Consider the following 13512-nt stretch of genomic DNA (forward strand, 5'->3'; position numbering starts at 1 on the left):
ACACACACACATACGCATACACTCATTCACATTCTGCTTATTAAATCACATGGTAATAAGCAAAACAAATAAACATGAGTGTTTAGCAGCCATTCTCCCTCTGTGTGGTTGATTTTGTTATCTTTTTGCATTTTTGGAGGTTATCTATAAAGCAAATATATTTAAAATATATTTATATATAGCAAGTATACTATAAAATCTTTACTATATGATCACATTGTCTTGACAAGTCAAAATTGAGACAATGTAACTGGGAACATTTTTCCACAAACAACTATTAATTTGTAGTTACTAAGATAATGGCATACACGTTCAGTTGCAGTTCTGTCTGGGTAGCTCTGTAAATTGTATATTGATTATGCTAATGGAACTGGTGTCTTTATTACTTGTCTGCAGATACATGCAGATTGAATGCACATTTGGCAGGCTTGGCATTCTGTAGGAGAAAGTGTATTTTTTTTAAATCTGATTTTTTGGAGAGATTGCATTCAAGCAAAAGAAAAACATTAAATTCATATGGAAACTTAAGGAATTGTTTATGAGTTCTAGGAAATGAAAAGCACAGTTAAAAAGTTTAAAAAAATGATGCTCTTCTATTTCCTTTGTTTCAAATTCCTTAAGGAAAGTGTTGCAGAGATGGTATTAAATCAATAATAATCTATTTTTATAGTTTATTTTTGATTGTGTGTCTTTTCTTGTTTTGTTTATCGGGCTGAAGGAACCTTAGACATTTAGGGTTGTATGTATTTTTTAATTTATTAGACCAACTAGGGGAAGACAAAATGGATTTCTTTATTTTTTCAATTATCCATAAATTTTCCTGTAGTTTGTAGTAGCTCATCTGTCATAAATCAGAGCCTCACTTTTTGCTTTCTTTCATTATACAAACATGTACTTCGTTTTATAGTGTTTTTCTTTCTTTCTTTTTCTCTTCTGCTGAGTAATCATGTTACTAATAGTTGTTCAGGAATCACTTTAACTTCCTAACTGGGATCATGTCTCACAAATGTGGGCTTTCCACTTCTGTATTAGCTAGGAAAAAAAAATATCTTTTTTTTTTGTAATTGATTTAAAATAATTTTCCACTTTATTTTAATGGCAGTTTGAGCCTCAGTTTGTTGGAGAACCATTTGGAGCTGCTGAAGGGAAAAGAGAAAAATGAAACACCAACACCAACAAAGTTTTTCCGTGTCCTTAGTGATACAACTATGTTTACTGGGATATTAAATTGCTAGATTATTGTCTGTAACTGACAACTTTTAGACAGACTCCCTTGTCGTGGTCTTTCAAATTTATGATTGCTGTTAGAAACTTGCCGAATTGAAAAACAATAACAACAAAAGGCAAAGTTGCTATTGAGGAGAATTGAGTGCTAATGCTGAATTGATGTTGGTGGATGAGACTGGAGTTTACCTTCTCAAAATGTGACTGGCGGAGAGTATTGTTACATGCAGCAAGCTGATGTTTCATGTTCAAAACAAAACACTTTCCCCCTAAGCTGGCTTTTCAGTAATTGTTGAGGTAGTTAACTTTAAGTGTCCAATTCAGAAATACTGTTGCAGTTTGATTGGTGCTATGGAAAACGGCAAATGCCTGAAGAAATAGACCAGTTGGCAGAAGTGTTAGACAGTGTGATGTCTCAGATACAAAAGGCTCTCTGCCCCAGATTTCGTTTTGCTCGAGCTGAGAAATGCTTTCTAGCTATGTTCCTATAGCTGAGGCTTTTGGTTATTTGGTAAAGAGGCAGTGATTTGACTCTTTCCCAGACTTCCAGATTTTTTTTAATATTTATTTTATTTATTTGAAAGGCCAGAGAGAGAGAGAGAAAGTCTTCCATCTGCTAGTTTATTCCCCAAATGGCTGCAATGGCTGGGGCTGGGCCAGGCCAAAGTTAGGCGCTTCTTCCGGGTCTCCTATGTGAGTATCAGGGACCCAAGCACTTCAGGCATCTTCTGTAGCTTTTCCCAGGCCATTAACAGGGAGCCGGATCTGAAGTGGAGTAGCTGGGACTCGAACTGGTGCCCATATGGAATGCCAGCGCTGCAAGCAGGGGCTTAGCTCACAATGCCACAGTGTCAGCCCCCAAACAAAATTCTAAAATCTAGCTTCAAAAATAGGTTTCATTTATTATCATGGTTGTCCTCAGAAGTATTTTCAGTATGTCAGGTCATATGCCCTCAAATGCTTTCAAATAATTTGTTTTCTTCCAAAGTGGATTTTTAGCTGTTTTGAAATGACTTTGCTATAAAGAAATTAGCACTTGCCTATCTGGATAGTCATAATATTTGTAGGTAGTGTTTTTCTTACGTAAAATGGAAGAAATGCTTGTGGAGGTTGAGCATGGGACCATAGGAGCTGGTTTTGTTGGTTAGTTTTATGGGATGTTAGAGACACTGTAAGACTCAGATGCGTCCATGTTGAATGTGCAGGCATCAGCATAGTTGGAAGAATGGGATCTGTAATCTGGCCAGAAGAAAGGCTTAGGCCAAAAATGAACCGTAAAACCCCCAAACAACAAAACAACATAAGATATTGGATAGTTCACTGCAAGCCTTCCTCTGCAGGTGAGGGTGAGGAGGGAAACACTTTGGCAGGACAATTTTCTCTTTGTTTACTAAGTTAGGTGATTGAGTTTGTTTACCCACTTCAGTCTTTTATCTATTTGTCCTGCTAACTTGTCATCATTCTTTGTGGTGTCCTACCCTACTTTTTCCTACAAAAAGGACTATATACACCCTTTAAAATAAAAATTTTAATATATTTATTTGTATTTTATATTATTGAAAGCGAGGGCAGCGCCACGGCTCACTAGGCTAATCATCCGCCTGCGGCGCCGGCACACCTGATTCTAGTCCCGGTCGGGGCGCCAGATTCTGTCCCGGTTCCCCTCTTCCAGGCCAGCTCTCTGCTGTGGCCAGGGAGTGCAGTGGAGGATGGCCCAAGTGCTTGGGCCCTGCACCCCATGGGAGACCAGGAGAAGTACCTGGCTCCTGCCATCAGATCAGCGCGCTGCGCCGGCCGCAGCACGCTGGCCGCGGCGGCCATTGGAGGGTGAACCAAAGGCAAAGGAAGACCTTTCTCTCTGTCTCTCTCTCTCACTGTCCACTCTGCCCGTCAAAAAAAAAAAAAAAAAAAAAAAAAAAAAAAAAAAAGCGATCTGGTGTTACTAGTTTGTGAAAAGGATCATGAGTTGCAGGTAGAATCATGTTAAGTTACACTAATGCATTAGTGATCTTGAACAGATGGAACAGATGGGACAAAAAAAGGATCTTAGAATCAGCATTTGTTTTGTTTGCAGTTAAGTTTTGCACTTATTTTTCTTTGATTTTGTGAGTAATGAAAATGAGACCAGATTAAAAGGAGCCTCACCAAAGATCTCAAATCCTGAGAGGCACCCTTGGCACACCTGCACACCTCTTCTCTGAGATCAAGCAGTTAGCTGTCCACCTTCTCTCCAGCCTTGGTATAGGGAAGCAGGGATATGGATAAAAAACAAAACCGAGGTGTGAAAATAGAAGAGCAAGTCATTAGCCCTGATGAGCACACCTGTCTTCTATCCAGAACAGCAAGTTCACCTCTGGCTATCGCTCAACAGCCCGTACCTGCAAACACCCACATACCGTGCTCACAGTCAGTCTCCATCCTGTGACCATGGTGGCACCCAGGCTTGTCTTTTCTCTCTGCCTTTGACTCAGTTTGCAGTCTCCACTCCTTTCCTAGTTTATGTTGTGCCTCCAGACAAGTCTCATGGCTTCCAGTTCTGGGTTTTGTCTAACCCATCCTCTCCATAATTCAATATGTTTCTACAATGTAAGGAAATCCCCCAAAGACCTTTCACCGCACTGAGGTCACCTCCTCCCACCTTTTTAAAGATTTATGTATTTATTTGAAAGGCAGAGTTATAGAGAGGGAGAGACAGAGAGTGAGCGAGCTTCCATACACTGGTTCACTCCCCAAATGGCTGCAATGGCCAGAGCTGGGCCCATCTAGAGCCAGGAGCTAGGAGCTTCTTCCTGGTCTCCCACCTGAGTGCAGGGGCCCAAGCACTTGGGTCATCCTCTGTTGTTTTCCCAGGCACATTAGCAGGGAACTGGATTGGAGGTGGAACAGCAGGGACTCGAGCTGGTGCCCATAAGGGATGCTGCATTGCAGGCAGCGGCTTTACCAGCTAGGCCACAACACGGGCCCCTAAGGTTACCCTTTGAACATTTCACTCACAGGAGTCCCTTCGTGATCTGGCGGCTTTTCCAGCCAGATCTCTGTCCTTATCCCCAGTCTTTCCACTCTCTCTGGTGCTCCTCATTTGAATAACACAGAAAACTTGGGCCTCCTTGAAGGCGTTGTGTTGTTGCATGCATCTGTGGCGTTAGCCACGTCTTTGCGCTGTTTGCACAGCTGTGTTCTTCTTGTCCTCAGTGCCCTGTCCTTCAGAGCTCAGCCCCAGCTGCCCTTCTTGCTAAAGTGATCCTGCCCTCTTGTAGACGCTCCTCTGCCTGAGTCCTTAGCCTGCCTTCTGCACTCATTGATTTACTCATCTATCTCCCTCCCAGCATGAACTCTTCTCCCGTCAGGACGAATGCAGGCAAGCGATAAGCTTCAAATGGCAAACTTGGGGGAATGGTCACAGCTTCTCAAAGCAAAGGGGAACTGATTTGCAGTTTCCACTCACCCCAAGTTGTCCTTGGCCACTTGAGGCCTGAAGGGACCAACACCCCCAACATCTGAACCCACTTTCCGGAGACTTTTACAGACTGCGCGTTCCTTCCGGGTCACCTGAGACTCTGTACCTCCAGGGCCTTAGCCAGATGCCTGGCAGCCTCATAGGCGCTCAGTAAAAGTTTATTGAAGTTGTGTGGAGGTGGCCATAGGAATTCATTGTGAGTTAAGTGGCTTTCAAGTAGGAATGTGTTTATATGAAAGTTGGAGTGCTGATGCTACTCTCTTGTATCCTGTCTTTGTTTTGCCAGGTGATAAAGAGGGCCCAAGTAGAAGAAAGAAATTTGGGTCGGATTTTCTGATTGGAAGAGGAGAAGGTTTTTATTTGATTCCAAAGTGTGCGCGTGTGCGTGTGTGCTTGTGTGTTTTAACCTCTCCCAAGGCTAATTTCCTCCCCCTTAGCATCCTCCTACAAGGAATTTCACTGTAGACAGAGAGTGGTAATAAATTTGTGTTTGGCATGTTCTCCTTGATAATAGTGCATCTGTGATATTTCTCTTTGGTCTTCAAGGACCTTGATAGACCTATAGAACAATCAAGCAAAACCACAAAAATTCCAAACTTCAACAGTTGTGATTGTGTTTAATACAGAGATAATTCTTTCTGTCTGAGATGATTTTATAGACAAAGGAAAGAACCAATAGATGCAAGTTATTTTTTCTTCCTTTTGCAGAACAATTTAGTAGATTTCAGAGGATAGAGTGGTTAGAAAAGGAACATTGAAGAACAAGTCGGAAGAGTGTACTGTGCTCCTTGACCATGTGCAGTCTGTGGACCTGTTGCTGCACAGCCAGGTCACCACCTGGGATGACTATGCTGAGGCCACAGTTGAGGGGCCACAGCGGCTGGCCGGCCTTACCTATTGTTTTTGTTTGGTTTGTTTACCTAAGGTTGTCAGTAAGGAAAAAAAAAATGAAACAGCAGGGGGTGTGGGACAGACAGCCGCACAGCCTGGTAATGCTGCCTTCCTTCATTAGGGCTGCTTGCCATTTTATAACAGTGTGCGATTTATTTTTCCTAAATCTGTTTTCATCTTATGGGATTTCAAGTTAGAATGCATATCGAGAGCCCAGAAAGCACAAAATAATGATCCCGCCCATTGGTTTTTGAAACCTCGGAACTCTGTCTGCTTCTTGTTAACTCTTTGTAGCCTGAAGGTAACTCCCCTTCCTTTCTTAAGAAGTATTAAGACAAATCATTGAATTGTAGGGGAGGGTTACTTTCTGGTGTGGTTCACTGACTCAAAGAGTCTCTGTTTTTCTTTGGAGCCGTGGGACTTCTAAATATGTCAGTAAACCTAGAAGATGGGTTGCGTGTACACATGTAAACTTTAAATGCAACATTAGACAATGAATTATTACTTGTCAGAAGGTGGTTGTTGATCTGTGCTGCATCGCTTGCAGTGATCTGAGATGTGGGTGTGGAATGTTTTTGTATAAATTATTTGTTCCCTAAGTTTTGTAGGGTTCCTGGATAGAAGAGACTGGGTTGTAATTTTTTTTTTATCCCCCAGAAGACACCCTTGGAAGAAAGAATGTAGGCAGTTTTGTGCAGTGACAACAGCCTTGTATTTTCACTAGCTGATTAGTAATGTAGAATTAGGACCACTTTGGCTTGAATGTTTATTTGTAAAAATTTCAAGTATTTCAGGGCCAGGAGGACATGGCCATTATAAGGAAGCCAAAGCTTGCTTTTCTTTTTAGGTGATATGTATTTTTTTTAGTTGGTCGTTTCTGGAACTGCTTGGCACTGTGGTGGCTGATTTCAGATTGAGTAATGCATGCCACGGTTATTTAATTTGGTGAAAAGCTGGCTATGACCAGAGAACAAACTGTTAGGAAATGGTCCAGTTTTAAGCTTGCGTGTGTGTATGTAAGTGGAGTATTTTGGGTTCATTCATCTCTTGCCAATCTTAGTTGTTAAGTAATCTTCTTGCATTCATATTTACATCATCTTCTGAATCTTGTCTTTCTGCCACCCTCATAAAAGCAGACTCTGGTCTTAAAGGTAGGGCCTCGTGCTTGGAATTCACCAGGAAAAGCCTCATTTATACTCCTGCAAGAAGAACAGAGGGCCTGCACTGTGTACTGGCTGCCAGAAGTTTTTATAGTAATACTTTGTATCTAGGCTCTGGCTCTTACCATTAAATGTGCTTTTTATAGAGTACCAAGTTATAAATGTAGTGCAGCTACGGCATATTAATCTTACTGCAGAGATTTAATGAGGCAGTTGTTTTGCGATGGACACTATTGGGAGCCGAGAGCGACAGAGTTTTACTTCACCACTGAGCTGCAGAAATATTCCTTGCCTGGTAATAATTATAACCACATGATCTCTGAGTTTTTCTTTCTTTTGCCAGTGCTTTTCCATGCGAAAGTGGCTTGGAAGGAGGTCCATTTCTAGGCAGTGAAATGGATTGGAAACTGGGCTGTTTTCTCAGTAGTTTGACATTTTAGCTTTGATCAGGCATGGGATCCTTGTTGCACGGAGAGAAATATGTAAGATGAGTTTCAAGAATACAGATCGTCTTTGCCAGTCCACTGAGATGGCTTTTAGATATTCATTACTTTTACTTGACTTTTATATAGGTTATAAAAAGTAAATGTGGTGAAACCTCATTTTTACATGGACAGAATAGAATTTCTGCTGGTTGGCCTTAAACTGATCCCACACTTGAAATTAATTGAAGTCCATGGGTTTATTGCTTCCAACACTTTTAAGCCAGTGCAATTTTTCATTTTCCCCAAAGTTGTAATTTTATTAAACCAAGTTGTAGCTGTAACAATCCTTATGAAGAGGAGTATAAGAAGAAGGAAAGAACTACCTGCCAGAGAACATAATAAGGGGAAAATCATGCCTCCTTAAAATTCCCATTTATAAGTAGCATTAATAAAATTGGAAACAGAAAGCCACCATTTATTTTTATAATAATGAGCGTGTCTGTATTCCAAAGTTCAGCCTTCTGTTCCGATCAGGCCACTGTTAGTCCAGTGCCCCAAAGCGCATTTTTGTAGGGATGGGCTGGCAAGTTGGTTGAGTAGGTAAGATCATTTGTGTTGCATGCAGCATGTTCAGTTAGGGCAGGAGAGAGAGGGTGGTGTCTGCAGCCATGGCACAGTTTTGCAGTTGTGTGTCGGGGTATAGGACTCTTAAAATACTGCCCTTTGGGTGAGTTTATAGCCAACAATGGGCTTGGAAGAACAATTGTCCTTCATGCAGTGCCGCTGGGGGTGGGGCAGTACTTACCAGCATGAACCTTGTATTTATAACCCCTTAGGCTGAAGTCAGAGGTTTGAATGGCTAGCAGAGTAATACAATTATTTTTTATGATTGGATCTCAAAGGACTTTATAAAAACTACATCACTAAGGCCATGTGCAATTACTGAAGTGTAGCCACCTGTGGGAAAGAAATGGTCGACAATGTAAGCTTTCTAGAATCTTCCGACATCAACTGGCGTTGGGAGCAGAAACCCCTAACACAAACAAACACGTCTTTCGAATGGGCATGGAAGAATTTTTCATGAAAGTGGGGGTTGGAAGACTCTCTTACAAGGAGAGGCACTGAGGTTCCAGTGCTCATTACACCAAGGCATCATAGGCTATAATCGAACCCACCTCCCAGAGGGTCCCTCTTAAGTGTTGACCTAAAAACAAATTCGCCAGTTGGCTGGAGCATGCATCCTAAAGTTGCAGCAGAAGTGAGTAAGCTTGACTGACTTTGGTCCCTGAAGGGTTCTATCTGTAAATGCAGAAGTGGAGCAAGATCATTTTTTATTAGTCTTAAAATGACTCTCATTTTAATAACTAGCCACAGTGTCAGAACCACGAACTGGGGTCATTCTTTAGCTTTTAAGAGGTAAGGCACCATGCATTCTGATTTGTTTGGTATTTTTTATATGGATCCATGTAAGAGGTCCATATTCTTGAATAATAAGGAAGGTAAGTTTTTATCGTTTTTCTCTGCTGACTACTGAAAGTATTCTGAGTGTTTCCTTATTTAAAAACAAACAGGTCTGCAAACTTGATGTGTAGCATTTAAATAATCATATTAAAATTCAGACTTAATACCCACATTTCCCTGAGTGCTGTCAGTTTTTTTGAGAAACTGGAAGCTCATGCTAAACAACTCAGTGCATTCAGTGTGCACATGCTGCCTCCCAACAAGTAGCTGATGGCTTTGGGATCGGTTTGTCATACTGGGACATTATTTATTTCCCTGAATTGCTCTGGTTTGGCAGTAGGTATTTGACCACTTGGTTTTAGTTTTTGGAGATCTTTGGATCATTACCCATGTATTGCAACCGTAGCTCTAGGAGAAACAGTTGAAAACAGCAAAGTCAAACGTGGTGGGTCATTTAGTGTCAATTTTGGAAAATGCAAGTGTGTAGGTGCTTTTTAATTTGGAGGTAACTAGTCTATTCCTGTTTACAGAAAAAATACCAGTCAAGAACATTTTAAGGTCCTCTCTCTTTTTTGCCCCCCATGTCCCCCTTCTCACCAGCACTAAATAATATTTACTAAGCACTCACCTGGAGACAGTGCTGTGCTGGGCAAAGTACAAGACAAACGAAAAAGATCCTGTGATTACTCCCCCAGGAATGAGCAGTCTAAATCCCCGTATATTGAAATGGGCACTTTGTAGAGTGTTGAGATAATAATTTTCCAGATGGCAAATCAACCCAAATTACCAATTTACTTAAATACTATGTTCTTTAAAAAAAAATCTCAACAAATGAAACTACTTGCTCTTTGAGATGGGAGTTCTGCTTTTTTCATGAACTCAAGAGATTATTATGTATGTGTTGATTTTGGCATATGTGAATCATTTCAAGGGTGGTGATATAGTGAAGTTTATTTCAGAAGCAAGGAAGGCTTTGGAACAACTTTCAGACAAAGAAGGGAATATAAGTGACTTGTAGAAGTAGAGTTCATCCAAGTGCGTTATGTTGCAGGGTTAGTAGAACTTGCTTTCTGAAAGCAGGATGATGATGTTTATAAACTTTTCTAATAAATGCTAACTAATTTTGATCCTGTGGCTTCTAGACTGTGACATCTCAAATATTTAATGATTATTAGCCCTGCTATACTTTAAAATTTATTTTCATTTTATTTGAAAGGCAGAAAGACAGATACTGACAAATAGAGATCTTTAATCTGCTGGTTCACTTCCCAAATGCCCATTGAAGCCAGGAGCTTGGAACTCCACCCAGTTGTCGCACATGGGTGGGAGGAACCTCAGTACCTGAGCCGTCCCTCGCTGCCTTCCAGGGTAACATTAGCAGAATTGAAAGTAGAGATGAGGTTTGAAACAGGCACTCTGACTTGAGATGCAGATGTCTCAAGGGATGGCTTAACCCCTCCACCAAATGCCTGTTCTGAAATGTATTTATATGAAAATCATCACATTGATCATAGTCATATTAAAAAAGTAACTATAGATATTGAAGGTACTTCAGAGAATTCATGAAAAAATAAAATTAAAAAATGTTTATTTTAGTGCAGTTTTTTTTGAAATCCATGCAGTTTTTCATAATATGTGTTTTCCCTGAAATTTTGAAGACCCCCCCTCATATTTCTTAGATATCTTTTTTTTTGGGGGGGGGTAGGCAGCAGGAATCAGGGGTGGTGGGGGGAGAGTTCCCATCTACTTATTTATTCCCTAAATGCCCACAAAGGCTAGGCCAGGGCCAGGAGCTGGGAACTTAGTCCATATCTCCCAATAGGTGGCAGGGACTGAATCACTTGAGCCATCACCTGTTGCTTCCCAGGGTCTACATTGCCTGAAGCTGGAGCCAGGATTAAAGCCGTGCACTTTGATACAGGAAGTAGGTATCTTAACCACGAGTCCACGTGCTGCCCCAGGACAACGCTTTCGTGACTATGTCGTTGACTAGTCAAGTAGAAATTTCTAGTTTGATTTCACTCTGAGACATTATTTCTGACATTGGAGGACTTTTTTTCTGCTAGCAATTAGACGTTAGTATCCCATACATTAAATAACAGATTTTATTATCTTAATTTTCCCAAAGGAAGCATATATATTATCCCCTTCCTCCCTCCCCCAGCCTCTCCTCCCCGCACCCTCCCTACCCCATGCTGAGAGGAGGAGTCCTGGTACCAGGGTGTTTGGAGGTGCATCTCCAACACGATCAGAGAACAGCATAAATAACCACAATAATTTACTGGACTCTAAGAAAAACATTATATGTGGATGACCCTTTTGTTAGCCTTGCTGGTTGTATTTCATTCTTGGGGTTAAAATGGAACTACTTTTAGTTTCCTCAGTCTTCATCTTTTTCAGCATTGATAATGCCAACTCAAGTTGTTGACTTGTTTATAATTTGTACTTGCTCTTCATATATTTGGTTTCATATTTTTGAAAACAAGAAACATGCAAATATATTTACATTTTAATTTGTAAGAATGTTCTGCTGTGTGTGGTGGAGCTTATTTTGCCATTGGTTGCCTAGCATATAATGGAGTAACTGTGTGTTTTGACCAGTTTAAAAGTAAAGTTCGATTTCAGGCCAATAGTAATTGGCTTAGCTTATTCTAAACTTTTGCCTAATTCTGGTAATTTCCAATGAAAGAATATATTTAGCAGGTTGTGGCATAGTGGGTAAAGCCTCTGCCTGCGGTGCCAGCATCCCAGCTGCTTCACTTCCCATCCAGCTCCCTGTTGATGTGCCTGGGAAAGCAGCAGAAGATGGCCCAAGTGCTTGGGGCCCTGAATGCACATAGGAGATCTGGAAGAAGCTCTGGGCTCCTGGCTTTGGCCTGGCCCAATCCTGGCTGTTGCAGTCATCTGGGGGAGTAAAACAGTGTATGGAAGATCTCTCTTTTTGTCTCTGTCTGTCCCTCTCTCTGTAACGAACTTTCAAACAAATAAATACAATTTTTTTAAAAAGGAGTTAATTCTTAATCACAGTGTTTTTTCCCCATTACAATAGAGATTGTTTAATTTAAAAGTGATTTATCTCTCTCTTTTAAGCAAAGCCTCCTAAAAGGTTATGGAAAAAATGACAAATTAAATCCTATGGGTGGATGAGTTATTTGACGGGAAAGTAGGAAAAGGGCTACATGGTGGGAAAAAGGAAGAACTCTTTCAATAATCACAAGCCAAAAAATTTTGGGGAAGGCTCACAATTTGATCTTTCTGTAAGAAAATCTGCACCGCGACCCTCCTGTCGCAGCTTCAAGGAAGACGGTGTGTCTGTTTTTGTTAGCAAGAAGATTAAACGTTACTTTAAAAGAACCTGTCTTTAAACCCCACACTTACATCCTTGATTTTCTTTCAGACCCCAACTGTAAACTTGAAGACAAGACTGAAGATGGAGAGGCAATAGACTGTAAGAAGAGGCCGGAAGACGGGGACGAGTTAGAAGACGAAGCTGTGCACAGCTGTGACAGCTGCCTCCAGGTGTTTGAATCGCTGAGCGATATCACAGAGCACAAGATTAATCAATGTCAGCTCACAGGTAAACAATACTTAGCACTTCTTGTCTTCGCATACTGTTCCATTTCTCAATTTTTTCAGTTAGTCCTTTTATGTGTTTGTCTCTTCCAATTATTTCACTCCTCCACTTGAATACCTAGGTAAGTCCAGGGGCGGTTTTCAAAGAAGTCTGGGTTGACTCTTTAGTGTTATAATCCTTCTTATATCTTGAATTGTACATAGACTTTTAATATCTAATGGATATATTTCCTTTCCCTTTTTTACCACGCTGATACCATATAAGAGCAAAGTCTACTATTGGATGACCAAAATAGTTTAAAAAAATCCTTTTGTATACTTTTTTCAAAGAAATGTAGCATATATGAGCTTATCTTAGCTTAAATATCATGTCTTCAAGGAAAATTTCCCTGATCTCTTTCTGCCTGAGTTAGCTATACTTTTTGTGTTCCTGTAAAGTCTGATACTTAATCTTTATTTATTTATTTTATTTGAGAGGCAGAGACAGAGAGAGTTCTATCCACTGATTCACTCCCAAATGCCCTTAAGATCCTGGTGTGGACCAGGCTGAAGTGGGAGCTGGGAACTCAATCTGAGTCTCTCAGGTGTGTGTCAGGGACCTAAGTACTCGAGCCGTCACCTCTTTTGGTGCACATTAGCAGAAGGCTGGAATAGAACTGGGGCTGGGACTTGAACCCAGGCATTCCCATTTGCGAGGCAGGCATTCTAAGACTGTCTTAACTGTTATGCCAAACACCAACCTCTATGCTCTCTCTTCTTCTTCTTCTTCTTCTTCTTCTTTTTTTTTTTAAGATTTATTTATTTACTTGAAAAGCAGAATTACAGAGAGGCAGAGGCAGAGAGAAAAAGAGAGCTTTTCCATCTGTTAGTTCACTCCCCAAGTGGTCAGAACAGCCAGAGCTGGGCTAGGAGCCAAGAGCTACTTCCAGGTCTCCCACGCAGGCACAAGGGCCCAAGGACTTGGGCCATCTTCTACTGTTTTCCTAGACCACAGCAGAGAGCTGGATCAGAAGTGGAGCAGCCGGGAATGGAACTGGTGCCCAAATGGGATGCTGACACTGCAGGTGGTAACTTTACCTGCTATGTCACAGCACCATCCCCTCTATTCTCTTTTAAAAAACACTTGGCTCTCCATTCCTGTGGGTTCTGCATCCATGGGTTGACCCACATATGGATTGAAAATAACTGGACATTGGCAGGTACCACGGCTCAATAGGCTAATCCTCCGCCTGCGACGCCGGCACACCGGGTTCTAGTCCCAGTCGGGGCACCGGATTCTGTCCCGGTTGCTCCTCTTCCAGGCCAGCTCTCTGCTGTGGCC

The 13512-nt window shown here is 41.3% G+C and overlaps 1 protein-coding gene across 5 annotated transcripts in view; it reads left to right on the plus strand.

Annotated features, from left to right (window-relative positions):
* Nucleotides 1–13512, plus strand: part of ZNF521 (zinc finger protein 521) — a 296551-nt gene that overhangs the window by 20241 nt on the left and 262798 nt on the right. For all 5 annotated transcript variants that reach the window (XM_017344089.4, XM_008261154.5, XM_070050372.2 and 2 more), the window contains one exon: nt 12016–12195. In XM_017344089.4, coding sequence (XP_017199578.3) covers nt 12016–12195 — 180 coding nt within the window. The remainder of the gene's footprint in view (nt 1–12015; nt 12196–13512) is intronic.

This window comes from Oryctolagus cuniculus, chromosome 10 (assembly GCF_051225735.1).
Source record: "Oryctolagus cuniculus isolate XC-2025 breed Fujian yellow rabbit chromosome 10, ASM5122573v1, whole genome shotgun sequence".
Taxonomy (NCBI): domain Eukaryota; kingdom Metazoa; phylum Chordata; class Mammalia; order Lagomorpha; family Leporidae; genus Oryctolagus; species Oryctolagus cuniculus.